Here is a 23,593-nt window from a genome sequence, read left to right as displayed (position 1 = left end):
ACTCAGAGATATTGCCATAGAAATAGTTTACAGGTCACAAAATGTCTTGGTTTACAGTCATTTATTCTTCACTTGGCCATAAATACACTCTGAGGTGTCTCTGATCTGAGCTGAGCACATTCCAGTTTTATTCACTCTGACCTGTGAATATACAACGTCCTGCTGCTGCAATCTGTGGCTTGAGTCTAATAATGACTTAGGTCTCATTTTGGTGAAATCTATCTCTCCATAATGGATTTCTTCTGTTTGCGCGGCTCTCGATGGGTCTTGAAGAACAACAGTCTGTTGGAAAATGGAACACACATGGAAAAACTAGGAAGTACATGAAGACAGTGATGAACATAACTGTTTTTAGTTGTGTGAAGGTGTCTTTTTGTGTTTAGATAAACTTAAAAACAAAGCCTATCCTGCACAGCTTAGCTTTCTCACCTGCGTGTTTTGAGGTGTTCGCCGTGTTGACTTTAACCACCTGGGGGGAAAAAAACAATAAAATCAGACCAAATAAACCAGAATATGAATAGTTGATTCATATTCTTGGAATTATTTAAAACACATCAGACAGGAATATATGGAGGTGGATTTGTGTCTTTATTATTCAATCAAAAAACCTTTACAATCAAAAATAAATATTTTCAATTAAAGAAGAAAAAAGTGTTCAAATGCAGTAATAGCATTTGAACACTTTTTTTTTTCTTTGAAAATGTTTTTGCTGATCAAAGTGATTTTTCAAATCGTTTTTTTTTTTTTTTTTTGATTGAATGTTAAAGACACAAATCTCCCTCTATACAAATACATCAACTATCTAAACCACTTGTGTCAAACTCATGGCCCGGTGATAATATCACACGATTGCAGTCGTTTTTAATGTTATACAGTTGAAAAATCTTACAAAATCCTTTAGTTTTTCCTGAAATTATTACATAATATTTCCCTTAATTGAATAGAAATTGGTCACAAAATCCTGTTTGGGCTGATTTCTATCATTTATTGCTTGGATATTGCCAGTTTCTTACATATTTTGTATTTTACGTATACGTAGAAGTGCAAATTAGGGCACAATAAGGTTGAAATGACTGGTTTTCCCGCAAAAAAATCTGTGTCCCACTTGAAATCAAACAGCTCCGTATTTGGCCCCTGAACTAAAATGAGTATGACACCCCTGATCTACACTGGATTCACACACTATCATGTCTAAATGCTCACTGCTCGATTCTAATGAAATGTATTATTGAGTGTGAGTTTCGCTGTTAATTTGAAGGGGAACCAGTCTCCAAATAAACCAAAGGTGTTTACCAAAAGATTAAAATTGTACAGATGAGTATGAAGGTTGCAGTGATTCCTCCAATAATGGCTCCCAGTGAGCTTCCTGAATACAAACAAACAGAAATCCATATTTGGTTTTAGAAATTGAACCATAATGCCACATATTTGCTTTTTTCTTGATGAGTGAAGTATGTTTACCGTGGACAGACAGATAGATGTGCTGGGATGTCTGGTTACCCAGATTATTGGTGGCCACACAGTAATAAACTCCTCCTTGGCTCACGTTGAAGCTGTACAAGTGTCCTTCAGACTCTCTGATGGCTCTACCTTGGCTGATCCTGAACCAGCTGAAGCTGCTGACTGCAGGCTTGGCTCTGCTGGAGCACGTCAGGTTGACCCAGCTACCTGCTGACACCAAAGCTGATGGACTGATGGACGCTGACGTGTCTTTAGGAGCATCTGAGGATCAAAGCAGGAGCAGGTTTAACTTTAATCACCATTACTTACATTGTGAAGCAGGACGAGCAGACAGGACGACTCACAGGAAACACTGAGAGTCATTGCAGCCTCTGATGTCTTCATTCTTCCTCCACCCACAAGGTACGAGGCGGAGCAGCTGATGTTCAGTCCATCGTGTTGGTCTGAGAGGGTGATGTTCTCCTGGATCTTAGTGGATAACGTTCGGTCGTGGTTTTCCTTCGTGTGGCTGACAGCGAGCTGTTGGAGGCTCCAGGTGAGTTGAGGAGGTGAGTGTGGACAGGGAGTGAGAGCTGAGCAGCTCACGGAGACAGAGTCATTCTCCTTCAGATCTCCTGGGATCTCAAGTGTAGGCTTCCATGGAGTCTCTGTGGTTTCACATCACACACATTTTACACCAAACGGGACAAAACCATGAACATTACAGATTTTACAAACACTCAGTCTGACCCTACAGAGTCTAATTTGGTTCAATAGACATTAAGTCAAAGTAGACAGAATAAAATATCTGGTTTATTTTCAAAATAAAATACTCCGTGTTCAAGGCAGATTGTAATTCCATCCGTTTTCCCACTTGACTTGTAGTGTAGGCGACTTGGAGATTTTGTTATCATTAGTGAGGATTGTTATCCATATACTTTATTATAATTATTCATCTCCTTATTATAGTTATTAATCTTCCTCCTTACGCCACTTACTACTCTTTAAATAACTTTTCAACATTTTAAACTATTCAACCTTTAACATGTTAATCACTTTCAGTAACTAACTTCACTAACTAACTTTCACTAACTTCAAACCATTTCAATATTTTTCAACATTCTTTAGCTTTTTTTTGCAATTTTATTTAGATTGTTTCAGATCCTTCAACCTGTTTCATCAATTTTCAGCATATCTTCTGCATTATTTTACGGAGGGTTCATTGGCTTCGCTAATACTATGTTAATGCTAATGCTAGCTAATGGTAATGCTAATGCTAATGCTAGACTAAATCTAGTGAATGCTAATGCTAGGCTACCGATAATGTTAATGCTAAGCTAAATCTAGCTAATGCTAATGCTAGGTCAATGTTAATGCTAGTTAATGTTAGCTAATGTTAAGGCTAATGCTAATGTCACTACCTAATCTTGTCACTGACCGGATCCTTTCAGATCATTTCAATGTATGCACGTAGACTACGTCACTTCCTTCACTCGCAGAGCTGTTGGGACGTGATATTTGAATGTAAACCGACCATATGACGTTTGTTAAATATTTGAATAGTACACATTTAAATATGTGACTGTTTTGTGGTGTTTTTAATTGTTTATATAAAAAAAACAGATAAAAACATAATACACAACATTTACAATCAAAAACCAAACAGAATATAAGATAAAAACCAAAATAAATTGGAATTCACTCAAAACATATATTTCTAATTATTTTTAGATAGCAGGGTTTAAACCTTTTAAATAGTACTTGAACTGTCGTAAAATAGGCCAAAAGGATGGAGACGCGTTCCGCGCATGCGTTGAAAGGATCTGAAAGGATTGGGTAGTTACAGCTAGGCTAATGCTAGCTAATGCTAGCTAAAGCTAGGCTACTGCTAATGCTAGGCTAATGCTCGGCTAATGCTAATGCTAGGCTAAATCTAGCAAATGCTAATGCTGGTTAACGCTAATGCTAGGCTACTGTTAATGCTAGGCTAATGCTAATATTAAATGCTAAAGCGTGTATGTTTAATATTTGTCAACTATATTTTTCAGCATGAAATTAATTTGCTTGATCACGTATATATATATATATATATATATATATATATATATATATATATATATATATATATATATATATACTGTATATGTATATATATATATATAGTTTTAAATTGTCTGCACATTTCTTTGAGTTGTGTGATGGTATTTTGTCAATTTCTTATTTTTTGTTATTAAATTCAACAATTGTGCATGTGAAATAATTCCAAAACATTTTAAAAATAAAAAAGTTAGAAATAAACATTAAAAGCTTTTACCTCTGACTGTAATTTGAGTTGAATTACAGGAAGCTGTTGCTCTAAAAGGCCAGTTACTGAATCTAAAGTTAAAAGTGTCTGAGTGTGTTTGATTTATCACTGTGAACAGAGTAGTGCAGTTGTTCTCCCTCAGGTTTCCAGTCATCTTCATGGGATAAACTTGTACTCTCCAACTGCTGTTAAAAACTACGTTTTCTCCATGGCCAACCCTGCTGTCGTGTTTAATCCACGCTCCGTAAACATCTGTGTTGTTGTTGAATGACTGCTCTTCTTTGGGTTGGAAGTTGCATGGGATTTGCAAGCACGATCCTCCCAGTGCTTCCAGTTTGCGCGGTGCAGTGATGAAAAGAGCCACGTGGTCTGGACAAGGATCCAGCATCATGTCTTTAAACAATAAATAAATAGAAGTTGGTTTTTAATAATGAAGCCATTTTGATGAAAACAACAGTTGTTTCTCACTAAAATTTGTTTTGTAAACTAGAATAATCGAACAAAACATTCAGTGTTACCTGATATACAGTATGATCAGTACAGATATTCATAGTGAATACCAACACATTTCATAATTTTTCAGTCAAACATTCTCACATAGCTCACCTGAAGCAAAAAGGACGAGCACCAACAGGTTACTTTTCAACATTTTCTCAGATAATTTCTCTCTTGACTTCAACATCCTTCATCATTCCATCATCAATATCTAAAGTTTCCTTTAAATAAAAGTCACAGATTTGATCATTTTCTGTTTTCCTTGACCATAGACGATATGAAGTCCTCGCAGTAGAAGAAAGCAGAGTGAACTGCGAGGCAGCAACACATGATTAATGCAGAGAAGCAGGAACTTTCTGTACATCCTCTGACGAAAATAGCCCTATTTCAACATTTTAAAATCTACGCAATCATACTCTCAAAAAAACGTATTTAAAGTAAAAGCTGATGTAGCGATCATTCCTCTGCTTAAGTCTTTACTGTTTTAAGTTAACTATGCGGGTTTTCTTTTTTTGTTTTTTAGGGTGGCATACAACACAATTTGGCAGATAAAATAATAAGGTAAAAATAGATGCCTGTGGTCTTTACGAGTCCTCTTTCTTAAAACAAAACTCAGAGAGAAATAAAAAAAATCAATAAATAAAATAAAATAAAACTGGAAAAACAGAGAATACATACATCATCTCCCTCTCTTCTATGTAGGTTTCAAAAATAATATATTTAAATAAAGGAAAATAAAAAGAAAAGTGTACATAGTTTTTTTATATACTGTATCAACATGCATACCCACAGACAACACATACAAATTAAAACTTACCATAGTTATACCCAACGCAATTACAAATTAAACTTAGATTGACTTTTTGGGGTAATAATTATGATCCATTTGCTCCAAATAAGATAAAACCTGTCCTTTTGCATCCTCATAACCACATTTAATGTTAGAAATTCAACGACGAATGCTTGAAATAGAGGTAAAGTTCTGCTGGGTACCAGCTCATGTTGGAGTGGAAGGAAATGATGTGGTCGACAGTATAAGGAAGTAACAAGAAAAACACAAATAATGAATGTACCATTTGGAAAAGGGGAAATAAAAGTAGTTGTAAAAAAAGAAACCCTGAGGAAATGGCAAATTAGATGGGATAGTGATCATAATGGTAGGATATATAATATAGAATAATATGCAGAAGTCAAACAAAACTAGATTACGGTTTGATCATACAGGATTAAATAAAACACTGGCGTTGATAGGTAAACATCAGTCAGATGTATGTGAGGAACGCAAAGTCACTGAAAATGTAAAACATATAATACTATCTTGTAAAAGTATAAAAAAAGAGAGACAAGAGCTAATGTATAAGATCAAAAAGAGAAGGAAGAAAGGGAAAATAGAGGATATACTAGGAACAGTGAGAGTTAGAGGCACATACGGAGCAGTGATTAAATATTTTAAGGACACAGGACTGTTTAATAGAATATAGGTATATATACTATACTATACTATACTTATTAGGCTACTAGTGAAATAAAGTAGATGTAGAGCCCATGATAGCATAACTCTGATACAGTAGGTGGCGATATGCTCCTCTGAAGTTATGGTTGCAATCAGCCAGAAAACTAAAAGAAGAAGAAGAAGAAGAAGAAGAAGAAGAAGAAGAAGAAGAAGAAGAAGAAGAAGAAGAAGAAGAAACAGCAGTGTCTTAAATATTCAAGTAAATTTATAAATATATATATATATATATATATAAAACTCAACTAAATAAATTATGTTTTTATATTAATAATAATCACAGTATTATATTAAAAACATGATTACGGTTATGAGACCTTTGTGTGTTATTTGTTGTGCCTGTTCTACAGTAATTCTCTTCTGCAGGTTTTGGGGGTGTGGCCAAATTGGCTTGATTGCTGATTGGGAGCACCTGTGTGAGTGCTCGCAGTATAAAATAGAAGCCCCAGCTAACGCTAGCTCTTTCCTGTCTTCTTTTGCCCACTGGTTGATCCTTAGGTCAGTGTGAATTTACTGTAACACTTTCACAATGTCTCACATTCCCATTTATACCACTTCTCTGGCTTAACACAGTTGTCCATTCCTCATTTTGTGCTTTATGTGAATATTTATGTATATATAATATTAAACTGAGATACACTCAAGACTCAGGGGCCAAATCCGGCCATTTGAAGCTTTCAATTTGGCCCACAGAAAAATGAAAAAAGACAGGGAAAACCTCAATTACTGTTTCAATTACCAACTAATTCAGTTGTAGATAAATCCATCCCTCCAAATACATAAATTCAATTAAACTGCACAATATTTGCTCATTTTCCCCCTGCTTATATTGCATGACGTCATTTACAATCGAAAGAACTATCTCCCTGTCATTTTCCTCAAATAAGTTCACAGAATTTCCTCTACATACATTAATAAAAACTGGTCACAAAATCAAAAACATTTCACTTGTTGAATATTGTGTGTGCCTTAAATAATTTACATATCATTTACACGTGGAAGTGCAAACTACGACACAATGTTGAAATTATGTATTTTTCCACCTAATAATCTACAACCTACTTGAGATGAAACTGGTCCATATTTGGAACCTGAAGAACTCTCACCATCTGGTCAATAGAAGTTATTGTTTCTGTTTATTTTACTATTTTAATCATTTATTGCACTATTTTCTATTTCTACTGTTGGCAGTTTTCCGTTAGTAATTATAAATATCATTATAGTTCAGTTTCAGGATTCATGTTTATTTCCATTATTGGCTTTATTTATTTTCTATAGTTTTTTCATAATTTATCTATATATTCTTAATATTGGATTTATTTTTTGGTCAGTCGTTATCATGACAGCTTTATGATGAATCAGCATCACCAAGCAGGTGAAATAAGATTTGCAGGTGAATACAGATCCAGCTTTCACAGATAGAGTTACAGGCCACTCGTGAGTTTCTTTACAGATGTTTTATTTGCAATACACTTCATTAAAACATTTAACTTTATTGTGTCTTTGAACTGAATAGACACACAAAAGTCCACAGTTTCATCTCGTCTCCAGAAATGATTGAGGTTTATTTGCCCTTCTTGAATTTTCCTGCTGCGGCTCCAGTTTTCTGCTTCTTCTTCGCAGATCCTTTGACTTCTGGTTCCTGGAAGAGACGGAAGACAGCATTAAGATATTAGGGGACCACTATACTAACGAGATTTACTGGTTTGAAACGTTTATTTTCTGACTATTTACCTTCCTCTTGGAGGACAGCGATCCTGTCACAGAGAAGAAGGAATCCAGTCGACCCTGCGTGCTTCCCTGTCGGCTTTTCATTATCTTCTTACATCCGTTGCGCATCCTGTCCTCGCTGCACAGAACACAAAATAATAACTACAAAACTCCACTAAATATGAGTGTATTCACTCACGACAGATCAGAGATTTTGGTAACATTTTACTTGAACTTTTATACAAAATGGCTGATATTACTATGGCATGACACCTGTCATTAGCATGAATAATCTGTCATGAAGGCTGTCATTAAGTGTTGTTTGTTACCCTGACAATTACGTTTTCAATTACAATTAAATTACGATTACAGTGACCAGCATTTTTTCCCAACTACAATTGTTTTTTTATCCCCAGAAAAACATTTACATTCAAAGTTCAATTATAATTAATCACAATTATTGAGATTAACCTAATAAAAGTTAACCTTCCTCTTGTGTTAGCTTTTTGTTTGCATCTTTTACGATAAATGGTCCCAAATCAGCTGTAAAATACACTAAAAACAAATATCGTTAGGCTTCCTAATCAATGAAATTATAGGTCATTTTAATATTTTTGGTTGTGGGCATCTGAGCCTTTTTGTGTCAGTATAACACTCGATTTCAATGTTTTTTTTTTAATGGTAAAATGTGGGAAAGCTTGATATGAAACAGATTTTATTAATTGTTAACTACATATGTGTAGAACTGTACATAAAAGTGTAGAATGGTTCCCCAGTTTAGCGTTAAATTATAATTGACAATTTTTTTTTTAAAGCATTTTCATGGCAATTACACGAAGAAACCAAAATGTACAGAAATAAATAAACAAACAAACCAGGTTGGTGCTACAGACTACAACTACTGCTCCTCCTGTCAAATCAAATTGACCCCAACCCTGCCCCTAACCCCACTAGATCCCTCCACTTAACCCAAAAAATAACAACATAGCTCCAACACTTAATGACAGCCTTCATGACACCTTATTCCTGCTAATGTCAGTTTTCTTCCTCGAGGTACCTGAACTGTTTCTCAGCACACATAAACTGGATCAGTCCCTCCTCGTCCGGCTCTCTCCACTTTAAATCCACTGAAGTGCAATCCACCACCTCCGGCTCCAAAAACAACTTCCGTGCTTCTTTGTACAGCCAGTCCTCGGGGGGCGGGTGTTTCTGCTCAAACAGCACAGGAATAGAATCAGAACCAGAACCTAAGGTGTGATGGTGACCAACGGTAGCCTTACGTTGGTGTCGATGTTTTCCAGGATCTCCTCGATGCTGCCGTGCTGTTTGATCAGGTCGATGGCTCTCTTAGGGCCGATGCCTTTGATGGTGCCGCAGTAGTCGCAGCCCAGCAGGATGCACAGGTCGATGAACTGAGGGAGGAAACGACAAGATGCTTTTTAGACTTTATCCACTTGTAAGTTTCACAACCCAGTCCGTCTTTAACTGTGTTTCTATCCTCATATCATCAGTTTGTTTATTATCCTATATCCGTTTGTAGATGGTCAACATCAGGTGAAGAATCTCAATCAGTGGTTCTCAGTTTTTTTTTGGCTTATGTACCCCCCTTTCTCCAATTTGGGCGTTGCCATTTTGTCAAAACGTCATTCCGACTGACTCGGGGTGCTTGCCCGAGTTCCCGAGTCGGGGTCCCGAGCTCAAGGGCCGTTTTATTGCACTTTTCTGATTTGTTCTGTCAGATTTTTCCTAAAAAAAAAAACACCCCATAAATATTTACCAGCAGGTGTCCTCAGTGAGCAACATTTGTAACTATGGCGAATAATAATAATAAAAAATCGTGTGTGTGTAATTCGGAATTAAATTTGCATTAAGAATTGAGTGTTTACAAGGTCAGTTTAAAGAGGATTTAACTTTTATTCGGAATTAAAGCTCCTATGTAAACCATAAAAAAGCTACTTAACTTCCCACTTTTCTATAGCAATATATGCTTCCTATGGGCACTGCACTAGTAGAGCATAATGATGGAATGAATGAGTGATATAGTAACCACATATTTTAAAGAATCTCATTTTGTAAATAAGTAGAATTAAGCTGTATTTATTGCCTCTTTATTATATATATATATAGTTTTCATCATTTCCAGTCATCTCCTACCTGGTGTGGGACTGAGACTGACTATTTTTAACTAAAAATCAACATTCTAAATGAACATTATTAATGTTTTTATTTGTTAATTTCTCTCTGTAGCTCAAGTACCCCCAGTAATGCCACTGCGTACCCCCATTTGAGAAACACTGATCTAAATATTAGTGGCAAACTGATTTGTCTTTTCTTTTTACTTTTATGACCGATAATTTTAGAAGAAAAAAAAAAGATTTTGAACCCAATTTTGACTTTGAAAACAAACCCATTAAAAATGAAAAAATGTTTTAACATTAAAGCAGAGAAAGTAAAAAAAACTAAAAAACTTGTGTGATTTTTCTAATATTAACTCTAATTAGCTAATTAATATGATAATGTAAATTTGATGTACAGCTGTTTAATTGTGCGGAAAGGAACTGAAATTAATGAAATTTCTACAAATGAAAAATGTCTGTGCAGTGGTTGTTTCATATTTCCAACAAACTTAATTTTAATGGGAGCTCTTCAGGTGAGGTATAAGGAAACTGTTCAGTGACCAGTGCCACATGTTCCCGTTATTATTGTCTGTAAAGTTATTTTGAACATGCAGTACCTGTTCGTTGGTGAGGCCGATGTTCTCTAGGATGCGACTGAAGTGAAACTCCTGAATCGGGAGTTTCCTGCAAAAAAAAAAAAAAAAAAAACACGGCAAGTGTGATTTAGAGTCGCCATGACAATGACAATCAGCAACCTTGACTTCAAGTGTAGTGGTCATAATGTTATGGCTGACAAATATGCATAATAGGAATATAAAGTTTGTAATTTCGCATTTTTTGAACACGTCTCCTGAGGTGTGACATATTTTTTTTTTTAAACAACTCAACTAAACTCTGTCTTTATCACATTATTTGTTTGACAAAGCGATCCGACGCTTACTTGGCTTCGCTGGCTGTGAGGTGTCTCAGCAGAACGCTGGTCCCAAAAGTCAAGCCGTCCATATCTTCCGTTGCCGTGGCGAAAACCTTCCCAGCTTTAACCAGAGCGGCACAGCTGGCCTCGGCCTCACAGGGAGCCTGAGATACAGACTTTGTTTAAAGACTTAAATTGACTTAAAGGGAGAAAAAAAACAACACCTGGTTCCATGAACCTGAAAGTCAACCTAAAAAAATGTAATTGTTAATAAATAGGGGTGTAAGGATACACTCAATCAATCAAAACAATGGAATGTAATGATGCACTTAATCCCTTTCAATTTGAATACATAAGGATCTTTTTTCTTTTTTTTTTTTAAATCAAAATACAGGTTTTAGTCTTTATTTAAATTGTCAAGAATTTTTACAATATTTTCTTCTTATAACCTTCTTACTAACTGTGTGAACTTATAAACTACACATTTCTTATTTTACCACCATGCAAAGTTAAACAAAAATATAGACTTTTTTAAAAACATATCAAATAAAAATGTAAGAAAACTTTGATTATGTTCCTGGCTTGGAATTCACATTTTTTTTCTTAAGATATGTATGTGTGTGAACCAAGAGAGTAACGTCTAATCAAGCGCCACTAAATCAGTCTATTGTTTAAGCAGAGTATTGACGCACATACTGTGCTGTATCGATTTTAATCCCCTCTTATATGCATCAATTTTTAGCTGAATTAGGATATATCCTTACATCTCTATTAATAAATATAAAACAGAACAGATATCAAAACACAATAAAAATAAAACAAACATTGACTAATGGTTTTCTTTAGTTAATCAGTTTTTTAAGTCAAAGGAATTACAAAGGTGCAACAATCTGAAATTTTAAAAAATATCTTAAATACAATCAACTTTTTTTTTTTAACTACTTCATCTATTTCTCTTCTGAGAAATAGATTCACTTTTATAGGTTATTTGGAAACTCCAACTATTACCCAAATGAACTACTCAGAAACAGAAATCTGAAAACTTTCTCTTGTTGGTTGAAGTGAAAAACAGACGATCTCACCTCGATGTAAGGAACCCCCATCAGATCCAGAAGCTTCTTACACTCGTCATTGTGGTTTTTGGTGACTTTGACCAGACGTTTGGTGAATTTGTCGATATTTTCTTGCTCCCCTGGAAAACACAAACGGATACAGTTTTAATCGACACAGAGAGATAATCACAGAAGGTTCCAGATACACGAGTCCAACATACAGGGAGGTTTTAATGTGAATAACTGATGTGTTTTACCTTTTTCTTGAGCTTCAACGAGCAGCTTCTCAGCCTCTGCTCTCCTCTCGCCTCTCTTTTCAAGCTGGAGACATAATGAAAACATTGGCTGTTCACTAAAAGCATCTTATGTGAGACTTCTCTCACTTGTACGTACCTCTCCTGATTTTAGTTGTGGCGGCTTCCCGTCAAACACGTAAACGGGTTTGATGCCATGTTCCAACATGCGGATGGTGCGGTAGAACATTCCCATTAGATGGCTGTGGAAAAGTTAGCGAACCAAAGGTGTGATTACTTTATTCTGCTCGTTATTCTATCATTGCAGTCATTTTCAATCGTAAATTGTCAAAAGAACACTTTATTTTTCTAAAACCATGCAATGTATCACAAATAATACCACACAATCCCTTCAAATAACATAGAGATGTGTATTTATTCACAGAATTTGCCAGGCAAGGTCTTGGATGTATGAATACCTGCAACTACTGCTTTACTTTTTAATTATTGTGCCATTGTTGGTGCAGAATTAACATTATTATATAAAAGGTCATCCCATTGTGCCGTTTGTCACGGAGAGAGTACCTGGTCGTTTCTCCATCTTCATTCTGCAAAACATTTCCATCCTGCCGCACAGCGATCAGGAACTGGTAGATGCACATGGAGGCATCGATGGCAATTTTCCTGCCTGAAAACACAGATTTGATTGTTATATTGTAAAAAAAAAAAAACACCATTTTATAGCTTTAACTTTCAGCTTTTTCTTAAAAACGTAATTACTCCAGTGGCAGAAACATTGATCTGATGCACATTTCTATATTTGGTGACATGATTCACTTGTGAATTAACAAATCAGTGGCGCACACACCAAAGTAGTTCTTGATTTCTTGCTCCTTGATGGAACCAGGAGCTTGGTCAGCGATCAGCTTAGCCAGTCCGTTTATTCCCATGGTCGAGACAAATCTGGAAAAAAGTAAAAAAAAAAAAAAAAAAAAGAAGCTAACAAACATCAAATAAAATAAAAAAGTATGTCTAACATTTACAGGCTGCTGTTCATGTCATCCAGCCACCAACCTTTTTCTATCCAAACCCTGCAACTCAACATGATCTTAACTCAGAATTTTTATTTTTGGTACCAAAACCTGATCATAAAATCCCAATGTTAGCCTATCTAGCAATACCGATCTACTTTAATAAAAAATAAATAAAATAAAAAAAACAACAAAAAAACCCACACAACTTCCTTTTAACATTCAGCAAGTTACTGTACAAAAGAATACAAGCAGTTTAATATAACTTAAGTGTCACTATAAATGTATTAACATCTATTCACTTTGCCAGACATGATTAGATTGACTAATAAATGTCACTATTAAATGTGTTTTACCTCGTTTTGAATTAAAGTCTTTGAGCAGACAATTTAAACTGGTTATAAATCCGCTTTCTCTTGTTTAAGTCTATTTTTGTAACAGCTGGGAAGTTATGATTAGATCTCTTCACATCGAATATATTTTAATGCCATGTTATTTGTGATCATTAGCAGCATCCACCGAGCAGCTAATAAATGAGCAAACAAAAGAAAACACGCTGAAATTGTTCACTGTAGTGCAATTAATACACGCCGAACAAAAAATGATCTCGCTATTTGAAGTGTAATGCACGTCTGGAAGTAGTATGTATGAATTTTGTCTTTAAATATCAAAGCTTGAGCATTTCTGAGTGAAGTCTGGTGTGATGCAAAACACAGCTAGCGCTCCAACCGATGTTTAGTTACGGTGTAAAACGTAAACAATATAAACATGAATAATAGCACCTTCCACCTAAAACTGCAGTATGTGTTAAAATTGTGTATATTAGGTTAAATTAATGATGTTAGACTCACATATTTACGCTATGATGCGGCTTTGCTTCCCTGGCGCCAAGACCTGTGCGCCTGTTCCGCGGGAAACCAAACTTAAGGCATTACTTATCAACTATCGAGCAATTCGATCATTAAAATGACTTGAAACTCACGCATCGATTGTGCAGGTTTGGCTGTTTTGGTCTGTCATTAATACGCGGTCCCGAGAATGGCATCTGATTGGCTCGTTAAGATTGAAGGAAATCCGGTTTCAGCGGAAGGACAACAAAGTGGCTTCACTGCGCGTTTTAAACCTTTAAAATGATGATTTAGATGGTGTAAGTAGACGTTTGTGTTTCCAAACGATGTGTCGTTTTGATGCCGAAGCGTCTGTGAGTTAACATTGAGGCTGCGGGTGTGTTTTAAGTCGTGCTGTGGGTGTCTGTATTTATAGGCTGACGTGGAGCGACGCTGCCATTAGGAAGAGTAAGAAAGTGGTTGTGATGGAAGCGCCGATGGTTTCCACCATGAAACCCTCTTACTGACCTCAGACCAGAACCACAGAGGAGTAGGTCCGGATCCTGGACCCGGACTGACTCGGTTTAAGTGGATTTGCTGCTGTTTGAGGCTGGTAAAGCTTCCTGATCTACACACAAGTATTAAAAAACAAACCTGTTTGAGATCAATTGATTTATTTATCATGTATAATATTAATGTCACTCATAATACAATATTTGATCATTAAACGGCTTATTTTTTTTAATAAATGAGTGTGTAGACATGTAAAGTTATATCTAACCCTGTTCTGTTAAATTTCGATAAATATTTGATTTTAAACCTGACATAATAAAGATAATCACATACAAACTCAATACGTTCATTGATAAAATCAGACTCAACGCCTCCATAGTCATAATGTTATGGATTACCACTGTACACAGTTCAATAACTGTGTATTTGAGAGGTAATGTGAGCTGATATTGGTTTTGATCAGCTGTAATAAATTGATAAACGTAGTGTGATTGAATGAGTAATGCTCAACTTTGTTGCTACGACTGATGTTGCTTTAAATTTCAAGTGAGAGTTAGGATCCTCAAGTACTAATGTTTTTTTGTTTTTGCTGTTTTGAGAAGTTATTAGAAATTTAACATTGACTTAAAAAGCTACTAATGTGTAAACCTCTACATGTTGTTTAACAATACAACACTTTGGCCTGGGCAATATATCGAGATTCAAGATGTATCGAGATTTCTGTTTTGGCGATATAGCAAATTATAATATCGCCGATAACAATATATTTTTATTTTATAGCTTATTTTGTATTAAAATACTTGTTTTAGGAGTAGTTAGATGAATTACTGAGTGCATCCTAACCCAGACCTTTACCTAAACAAGCCACACTACAGAACTCACTCACATGTGCTGTCTCTTAGTGGGGAAAAAGCCAAAAATGACACATATTATGCAGCTGGTTGTTAATAAATGTGCCTGTGGCATTTTTCATCAGTCTTTCTGGTTAGACGTTATTTGAATATAAATGATCGAGATTTATATTGTATATCTATATATATATCTACAATATAAAATATTGAGATAAGAGTTTTTGTCCATATTGCCCAGCCCTACTTTAAATATTGTTCATCAATACATATGTCACTACATTCTGCATCATTTGAAAAGCCCTAAAAAGACAAAGATTTTAGAACTTCATTCTACTGGTTAAGTTTATTGTGTTTCTGCTCTGTGCTGCATGTAATGTGTGATGTACACTCTTTAGAAACCAGCGTCACAAGTAGGTAATTTTGCTACAAAAAGCATCACTGATCACTTTTTGAACAGTAGCAGAGCTTATTTAGTCCAACTCCCCATGTAGCCAAATACAACAAGAGCTGTGTGATCAAACTGTTCAGTGCGAAAAATCAGTCTTAAAGCCTTTACTTTTAACCTACTGGATCATTCATTTATCCTGGCTGAGGCCAATTCCCAGTTTGAAACCAGAGTTATGATCTCAAATCTCAGGACAGGCCGTCCTCTGTGACCTGATGATGCGTCTGTTTCTGCAACAGGGAACAGGACACCAGCGGAAGTCTGAGGGAGGACGATGGTGCTGCTCTGCGTCCTCATCCTTGGCTTGTTTTCAGGCTGTGCTCTGGGCTACAAGCCTGGAGACAACGTGACTCTTTATGTCAACAAAGTGGGGCCTTATCATAATCCCCAGGAGACGTATCACTTCTACACGCTGCCTGTGTGCAGGCCTGAGAAGGTGAGTCTGTGTTTTTTACATTTTATAACAGAAAAAATAGTTCTCAATCAATACTGCAGCTCACATTAAATTAATTGTAATTTGTCCTTTCCTTTTAAAGTTTCTTTATTGTTTTTTGTAAATATTGTTTTCACAAAAAAGAGCTTATGTACGATTAGTCATTTTAAATTATTATTGTTTTTTAGTTTTTTCTTGACCTTGTCTGGACATGCTGTCTAAGGTCAACACTACATGTAGTGCAATCTTTTCATGACAGCTATGCATGTTTTATTATTGCAGTTAAATACAATTATTTTATTGCATAATTTTGACCAAAACCAGCCCTCCCTAAAAACAACTTTATTAAAGGGAGGATATAAAAAGAGAGGGCAGTGTTACACCTTAGTAAGGGGGAAAGGAACAGGGGAGAGGGAGTCAGGGTGGGATAATGGATAGGGGGGTATTATTATTGTTTTAATAACCCCCCCCCCCCCAAAAAAAAAAGAATACATCTGAATTTATATAAAAAATCTTAATTTTTTGTTTTTATTACTTTTTAAAGTCATTTTTTAAATTTTATCTAAAAAAAAGATACTCTACTTTTCTTTTTTTTTATGTTTCTTGAATTTTTGGAAGTTAAATAATAGTGAAGTGACACAGTTTTTCACAGTTAAAAAATAGTTTCTCGTCAGATTAAAAGCACTCAAACATGTTGGAAAATTCAACGTTTTCTAATACTTTAATTTAATCTATCAATACAACATAAATCCATCAGTTAGTTAAAGCTTTGACTTCTGTTGAGAGTTGGATGTGTGACTCACTGTGTTGGGATGTGGTGTTTCCACTTCAGCTCGGCTTTAAAAAGTGTGAGGAGTGTTTCTGGTTTTAAAGACTCAGCCCCGCTCTGAGATTTACACACCCTGAGCATAGCCATCTATTGTCTGTACATAATAGATGTGTATGACAGACGCACAGAAATGATTAACAAATAAGACGACTCAAATCTTGAAAATAATGCCTAAAAGAAGAACCAAATCAAAACACAAAAGCACAGATGGATTAGAGTTTACCTGTTACCAGGGCTGCACAATTAGGGCCAAAATTATAATCGGGATTATAACATTGATCAAGAATAATCACAATTACTTATCATGTTACTGAGAAATCTGTATTTTTAGTGCAATACTTAAACAAACTATGTGTACAGTTTTAGTGTAAAATGAAGCTTTGGAACCCAAGAATGTTAACATTATTACAGCAAAGCCCGCGTTTTAGATTTAATTATGAGGTTAATTTATTTGATTAAAATTTGACTAATTGTGCAGCCCTACCTGTTACTTATTGGTCATTTTTTTTTAAAGTTAGTCAATCCCAGAATAACAGTACCATATTTCTAATTTTAGAAACACTAACACTAGATTATTGCACATTAAATCTGATCCCAGGTGTGAAGACATGTTTTTTTTTTCTTTTTTTAAATGTCAATTTTTTCTGTTAATGAACAATGTGGGTTTGTTATGGGTTTTTTTTTTTTTTTTACCCCCTTTGTTTTTCCTTTTTTTTTTTTAAAATATATTCTTTATCTTTCCAGATTTGTTTTCAGTACATTTTGTTTCCTTGTTGGAATGGACTGTCTTTTTATGCTGAAAATAGCGTTTATTCTCAGTTTGATTGACAGCTACAACATCTGTTCGGGACATAATCTTGGAAGACGTACAGTTAGTATGTTCTCTACCCATATTGGGGTATCTAATAATGCTTTTGTTCCTGAGATGAATTTCCTCTGATCTTCTCCCTCAGGTCCACCATAAGTCTCTGACTCTGGGAGAAGTGCTGGATGGAGACCGCATGGCCGAGTCTTTGTATCAAATCCGGTTCAAGGAGAACATGGAGAAGAAAACGCTGTGTCATCTTACGCTGTCAGAGAAACAGGTCATTTAACTTCATTTTTGATTATTTTATTCAGATAGTTGAATATCTTAGTAAATTTATTCGTCAGTTTGATTTATTTATTTAAAATGTTTTTTTATATATAACTTTTGCATTTATTTTATAATTTTTTTATGGTATTCTGTGGTTTTCCATCTGTGTTCATCAGGTGGACGAGCTCCGCGAGGCCATCGAGAGTCTCTACTACTTTGAATTCGTCCTGGATGATATTCCCATCTGGGGCTTTGTGGGATACATTGAGGAGAGTGGCTTCCTTCCTCACAGCCACAAAGTGAGCCCTGACCTGTCTTGTACACTGTTACTTTACAAATGTGGCCTAAAACCTTTGAAATGTCCTTATTAGAAGATCTATGCCTAACAAAACGCATTAATATGGACCATATTCCTTTTATTGCCTTTTAAAAATGGGACTACTTTAAAGTTTAAGAGCCTGTCTTCCACCATCTTGAAATCACGTGATTGATGATGTCACACGGCCCCATTTACCAGTAAACATCCTATTGTTTTCAATTAGAGTGAAGCCTTTGATCGAAAGAGGATAAAAACTGTTGTGACCCAAAAATAATCTGTAACTGCAGGGGACAACAGTTCCAACTCTGTACTTTGGTAGTAGACAATGAAGCAGAGAAGAAGAGCTCTCCTAAGGGATAATTACTCTCTCCCTTAAACAGAAGTCCCTTTGGGTGGAAGTCATTCAACAGTCTGTGATTTTTCGCTAACTTCAGCCACCAGAGCCTGTCAGAGCACTGTTTAAGGGAAAGTAAAGGTCCCTTAGGAGAGCTCTTCTTCGCTGCTTCATTGTCTGCTACAAAACCGCAGAGTTGGAACTGTCGCCCTGTGCATTCAAAGGTTTTGTTTTTGTCACAACTGTTTTTATTCTCTTTTGGTAAACAAAAAAGGGTTACATCGGCATCTTTAACATTTTCTGTTTTTTTTTTTTTAGAGCAACCGAAAGCAGCACAAGTTGTCATTTTGTTTGAAAATGTTGCTAAATGATCTAAAAATCAGGCTGAATGCTTCACTCCAGTAGAAAACAATGGGATGTTTACAGGCAGTGGGGCCATGTGACATCATCAATCACGTGATTTCAAGATGGCGGAACACAGGCTCTAAAACTGTAAAGTAGTCCCATTTTTAAAAAGCAATAAAATTAATATAGTGCATGATAATGTTTTGTTAGGCATAGATATTCTAATGAGTACATTTCAAAGATTTCAGGTCAAACACACGCGCACACATATACACACACACACACTCTTCTCTCCTTGTTACTGCAGGTGGGTTTATGGACACACCTGGATTTCAACATAGAGTACAACGGCGACTCTGTGATCTTCGCCAACGTTTCTGTGAAGGACGTGAAGCCTGTTCCTTTAGAGGAGGGGGCGGGTGCCATGGGCGGAGTCAAGGTGGGCGGAGGTAGTTTGATGGTGACGCACACCTACAGCGTGCGCTGGTTCGAGTCCTCACTGCCTCACGCCCGCAGAGCCGAGCGTCTCCGCGATCACTCCTTCTTTCCCAAAACGCTGGAGATCCACTGGCTTTCTATCATCAACTCACTGGTGCTGGTTGTGCTGCTGCTGGGCTTTGTCATCATTATCCTCATGCGGGTGCTGAAGAATGATTTCGCCAGGTGAGTTTTGGGCGTTTGCACCTCTTTTTTTTTTACAGTTATTACTTCATGCTCCTAATATGCTCAGATTGCAAATTTAAACGTATGAATAAATAAGTAAAAGATCATATGTAAGTGTGTAAGTGAAGATTTCCATCCCTACGATCACCACCTGTTTTAACATTAATATGAACATGTTTCAGGTACAACGTGGAAGAGGACGGCACGTGTGACGACATCGACCAAGGAGACAACGGCTGGAAAATCATACACACCGACGTCTTCAGGTTTCCTCCAATGAAGAGCCTCCTGTGTGCCATCCTGGGAGTCGGAGCGCAATTCCTAACACTCGCCACAGGTGAGCATCGGCTCAACAGTAATATTTAGCTACTAATATTTGTTTCTTTTTTCCATTTATGTGATGGAAAAAATGACCTTTCATCTGAGATTGAAAGTTAGTAAATTTAAAAAATGTTGGATCAAGTGGACTCATTATAAAGCTAATTTCAAATTGTGGTTTTATTTTGTAGTACCCCACAGACTGTATTTATTTATTTACTTATTTATTTTTGTCTTTGTTTTGATGTATGTTGAACTTCGAAAAATCATAAAATAAAAAGTTTAAAAAAAAAAAAAAAATTTGTTTCTGAATTATCTGCACTTGAGTCTAATAAATATATGGTTTATTTTTAATAAAAGGCTAAAATACATTTATTAGTACCACATTGATGAAATTTTGTCATTACAGCAGCAACAAATACCAAGAGAGTTCTTTTTTAATGCTATAATCTACAATTTACATATTAGAATAAATTTATCATTGAAGGAATATGAAGTAATTACATAATATCAGTTAAAGGGCAAAAAAATAAATCAATAATGAAGTTTAAAATAAGAAGTTAAAATTAAAAAATTCCAACAGTTTTAAAGATGAACATTCCTTTATTTAAGGCTAATGCTGAAAGTACTAAACAAGGTTGCTTTATACTGAGAATAGTGAATTATGCCAATGTGAGACATTTCTTTTTACACATAAAAGCTAATGCTAAATATCAGCACAGTTATCTGCTAACATGCACCATAAGTTAGACAGATGGCTACAGCTACAATCATGCTAATGTTGACTGGCTGCTTGGTTTAACCCTCTTTCTCAGCGATCATCCTCATGGCCTTGCTGGGAATGTTCAACGTGCACCGTCATGGCGCCATCAACTCTGCAGCCATCGTTCTCTACGCTCTGACCAGCTGCGTGTCGGGCTTCGTCTCTTGCAGCTTCTACACGCAGATCAACGGGAAGCGCTGGGTGTGGAACATAATCCTCACGTCATCTCTTTTCTCCGGTGAGTTGAGCCGGAATTTGGAAGACGTCTTGATCAGTTAGAAATAAAGATAAATGTTTCTTCCTTTGTCGCCGCAGCTCCTCTGTTCTTCACCTGGAGCGTGGTGAACTCGGTGCACTGGTACAGCGGCTCCACGCAGGCGCTGCCGGCCACCACCGTGTTCCTCCTGCTGGGGGCGTGGCTTCTGGTGGGCTTCCCCCTCACTGTCATCGGAGGCATCGTGGGGAAAAACCGAGCCGGCAGCTTCCAGGCTCCGTGCCGCACTCGCAACATCCCGCGGCAGATCCCCACACAGCCGTGGTACAAACACGCCGTGGTGCACATGGCCATCGGAGGCTTCCTGCCCTTCAGGTGAGCTGGTGTCCAACATGGAAAGGATGCCCTTAGGCATACACGAGGGAAAACACTATCAGGGTTCTAGCCATCGCTGCTGAGCGTAGGGGGCCCCTACGCTGCGATTTTGATCCCCTACAACAGAGATGTCAAACTCATTTTAGTTCAGGGGCCAAATTAAAGGGCCAAATACAGTTTTAACTGAAGTGGGCTGCAGATTTTAGGAGGGAAAAAGAACAATTTTAACATAAATTGTGCCCTAGATCTTCACCTAAAAGTCACTGTCAAAGACTTTCTGTAGAGAAAAAAAACTGCCAGTACTTAATTTTTTAAATAATCTTTTTACTCCTTTTGGGTTTTTTTTACCCTACACTTATTCCCACAAACTTTTACACAAAAATAGCTAATTTATTAGTAATAAACCAGCGCCATTTAATTTGATAAAATATTTAACATCATAATGACTGTGTCCACACCACCACCTATTGGCCAAAGCGTGTATAACAGGCAGAGACTTTTTTTAATTTTGTGAAAATTTTGTAAGAAATTACAAGATTTGTGGAAAAATTGAGAGTTCTTTCCACAATTTGCAATTAAAATTGACTGCATTCATGTGATATAAACAAAGAAAAACTGCAAGCTCCTAAAAATATTGTAGATACTACAGATTTTTTTTTCCTGCGGGCCGAATTGGGCTTTTCTGTTGTTTTTTTCCTTTTTTAATCAGGACAGCTGTAATAATTGTTGCTCACGTGGACACAAAAAGGTCTTCCAGGCATGGATGGGTTGTTTTTTTAATTTGCAAAACCGAGAAACAAATACATCAGCCACACCGTCTATTTAAAACAGGAGATTTGCTCAAATGCTTTCATCTTCACCTGAGGACCCCTAGAACCACTTAGCTACTCTAATGTTGCCTGTGTACATCCTTTGCTTGGTAACTCATTATCACCGTCCAATATACACAGTGAGATTAAGGACGTAACGCTTGGGATCTCCCGACGCTGTGATTTTATTAAAAGGGGATTTGTTTTTTGTTGAGAACCACGTGCGTACAGGATAAGAAGATTAAAAGATCTGTGCCTTTGTTGCCTGCAGTGCCATCTCAGTGGAGCTCTACTACATCTTTGCCACAGTTTGGGGCAGAGAGCACTACACGCTGTACGGCATCCTGCTGTGCGTCTACGCCATCCTGCTCTCAGTCGGCGCCTGCATCTCCGTGGCTCTCACCTACTTCCTCCTGTCCGGCGAGGACTACCGTTGGTGGTGGCGCAGCGTCCTGAGCACGGGATCCACCGGCATCTTCATCTTCGTCTACTCCGTGTTCTACTACCAGAACCGCTCGTCCATGAGCGGGCTGGTGCAGAGCACGGAGTTCTTCGGCTACTCGCTGCTCACGGCGCTGGTGTTCTCCTTCATGCTGGGTAGCGTGTCCTTCTGGGCGTCGCTGGCATTTATTCGCTACATCTACCGCAGCCTCAAGATGGACTAGACTGGGTCAGCCACCGCTTTACACAAACACGTCCATATCACACAAGGACAACCGTCAATCTGCTCGCTTGCTTTCAGTCACACATCAGATCTCCCATTGTGATCAATGGGAGGAAATAGGGGCCTTTGACTTTATTATGAAGAGTTAATATGAAGACTTGACCAACTGTGATTGTGGGAATGAATCAGAATGGTCAGATTATAATGGGTTTAATGGGGAAAAACAAGGATATTTAGGTACAAAGGGATTTAACTTTGGGTGTGGATGGAATGGTGTATGAGTGAATGGATGGAAGGTGTTGGTAGCATCTGTTTCTCCACTGTAGCGTCATTCAGGAGGTATTCATCACATTCATCACACACACACATTGAGGAAGGCAGTGTGTATCCTCATGCTGTGCACTGGCCCTGTTGAGCACCTGAACGCCCCACAGTGGAGAAACATTGGTGATGATGAGTGGTCCTTTTGTATGGTACGTTATGGTCACTATTGATTTGTTTTTGATGTAAATAGTCTTTTCAGTAAAAAAAAAAAAAAAAAAAAGCATTTTAATACAATCCTGCAAACCCATTTGTTTATTTTTTTTCTGCCTCAAGAAAAACTCATCCTTTTTCGTTCATTGCACTCTTAATTTTTTTAAGTTTGGAAACAAAAGCTTCAAAAGTTTTAGCGTTCCTTCTGCTTCTATGATGCAAGTACTTTTTTTTGTATTTTTCTGAATTGACTAGAAGTTTTTATAGGAAATATTTGTTAGTTTTTCTTAATTGATGAGATAAGTTGTTTTTTTACATTAGCATATCATTCATGGAAAAAAAAGTATGGATTAAATACCAAACAAAGTTAATTTCCTTCCTAAAGAATCAATTTAAAAGTCACTGTCAAAGACTTTCTGCCATTACTGAATTTTTTTTAACCTACACTTATTCCCACCAACATCACACAAAAACCGCTAATTTATTATAAGCATCAGCATTTAATTTGATAAAATAAGGTATATTGTGACTGTGCC

General features: G+C 36.7%; 3 protein-coding genes across 6 annotated transcripts; 1 reads left to right on the top strand and 2 right to left on the bottom strand.

Annotated features, from left to right (window-relative positions):
* Positions 1 to 57: 57 nt before the first annotated feature.
* LOC114454575 (B-cell receptor CD22-like) lies at positions 58 to 4,527 on the bottom strand. Its single transcript, XM_028435131.1, has 7 exons — positions 4,352 to 4,527; positions 3,755 to 4,138; positions 1,806 to 2,108; positions 1,462 to 1,722; positions 1,294 to 1,366; positions 430 to 469; positions 58 to 282 (listed from the first exon to the last, which is right to left on the bottom strand). The coding sequence occupies exons 1-7, from the start codon at positions 4,425 to 4,427 to the stop codon at positions 58 to 60; spliced, it is 1,362 nt and encodes a 453-aa protein (XP_028290932.1). The 5' UTR covers positions 4,428 to 4,527.
* Positions 4,528 to 7,192: 2,665 nt separating this feature from the next.
* fen1 (flap structure-specific endonuclease 1) lies at positions 7,193 to 13,728 on the bottom strand. Its single transcript, XM_028434830.1, has 12 exons — positions 13,658 to 13,728; positions 12,644 to 12,738; positions 12,361 to 12,463; positions 11,936 to 12,038; positions 11,800 to 11,863; positions 11,573 to 11,682; positions 10,518 to 10,654; positions 10,195 to 10,261; positions 8,741 to 8,872; positions 8,518 to 8,669; positions 7,485 to 7,599; positions 7,193 to 7,392 (listed from the first exon to the last, which is right to left on the bottom strand). The coding sequence occupies exons 2-12, from the start codon at positions 12,723 to 12,725 to the stop codon at positions 7,315 to 7,317; spliced, it is 1,143 nt and encodes a 380-aa protein (XP_028290631.1). The 5' UTR covers positions 12,726 to 12,738; positions 13,658 to 13,728; the 3' UTR covers positions 7,193 to 7,314.
* A 144-nt stretch (positions 13,729 to 13,872) lies between these two features.
* On the top strand, positions 13,873 to 23,154 carry tm9sf1 (transmembrane 9 superfamily member 1). 4 transcript variants are annotated; one of them, XM_028434817.1, is made up of 10 exons: positions 13,873 to 13,953; positions 14,070 to 14,246; positions 15,682 to 15,878; positions 17,658 to 17,789; positions 17,956 to 18,078; positions 19,085 to 19,440; positions 19,623 to 19,777; positions 20,574 to 20,759; positions 20,837 to 21,110; positions 22,191 to 23,154. In XM_028434817.1, exons 3-10 carry the CDS (start codon positions 15,717 to 15,719, stop codon positions 22,582 to 22,584), a joined length of 1,782 nt encoding a protein of 593 aa, XP_028290618.1. In that variant the 5' UTR covers positions 13,873 to 13,953; positions 14,070 to 14,246; positions 15,682 to 15,716; the 3' UTR covers positions 22,585 to 23,154. The 4 variants fall into 4 exon arrangements, with proteins under 4 accessions (XP_028290618.1, XP_028290617.1, XP_028290619.1 ...); XM_028434819.1 differs by having other exon boundaries at positions 13,881 to 13,953; positions 14,043 to 14,246; XM_028434816.1 differs by having other exon boundaries at positions 13,880 to 14,246.
* Positions 23,155 to 23,593: the final 439 nt, after the last annotated feature.

The sequence above is a fragment of the Gouania willdenowi genome, chromosome 20, assembly GCF_900634775.1.
Source record: "Gouania willdenowi chromosome 20, fGouWil2.1, whole genome shotgun sequence".
NCBI lineage: Eukaryota > Metazoa > Chordata > Actinopteri > Blenniiformes > Gobiesocidae > Gouania > Gouania willdenowi.
Note: the sequence above shows the minus strand (reverse complement) of the source record. Positions and strands in the feature narration are given on the sequence as shown.

Excerpts from the sequence above, each read along its gene's own strand:
- LOC114454575 (XM_028435131.1), bottom strand. The coding sequence starts at position 4,427 with ATGTTGAAGTCAAGAGAGAAATTATCTGAGAAAATGTTGAAAAGTAAC. Across the intron at positions 4,139-4,351 it reads GCTCGTCCTTTTTGCTTCAG|ACATGATGCTGGATCCTTGT; the intron begins GTGAGCTATGTG and ends TATTGTTTAAAG. Across the intron at positions 1,723-1,805 it reads AATGACTCTCAGTGTTTCCT|ATGCTCCTAAAGACACGTCA; the intron begins GTGAGTCGTCCT and ends TTTGATCCTCAG.
- fen1 (XM_028434830.1), bottom strand. The coding sequence starts at position 12,725 with ATGGGAATAAACGGACTGGCTAAGCTGATCGCTGACCAAGCTCCTGGT. Across the intron at positions 12,039-12,360 it reads GAAGATGGAGAAACGACCAG|CCATCTAATGGGAATGTTCT; the intron begins GTACTCTCTCCG and ends ACTTTTCCACAG. Across the intron at positions 10,655-11,572 it reads TGGGGGTTCCTTACATCGAG|GCTCCCTGTGAGGCCGAGGC; the intron begins GTGAGATCGTCT and ends TCTGTATCTCAG.
- tm9sf1 (XM_028434817.1), top strand. The coding sequence starts at position 15,717 with ATGGTGCTGCTCTGCGTCCTCATCCTTGGCTTGTTTTCAGGCTGTGCT. Across the intron at positions 19,778-20,573 it reads ATTCCTAACACTCGCCACAG|CGATCATCCTCATGGCCTTG; the intron begins GTGAGCATCGGC and ends CCTCTTTCTCAG. Across the intron at positions 21,111-22,190 it reads GGAGGCTTCCTGCCCTTCAG|TGCCATCTCAGTGGAGCTCT; the intron begins GTGAGCTGGTGT and ends TGTTGCCTGCAG.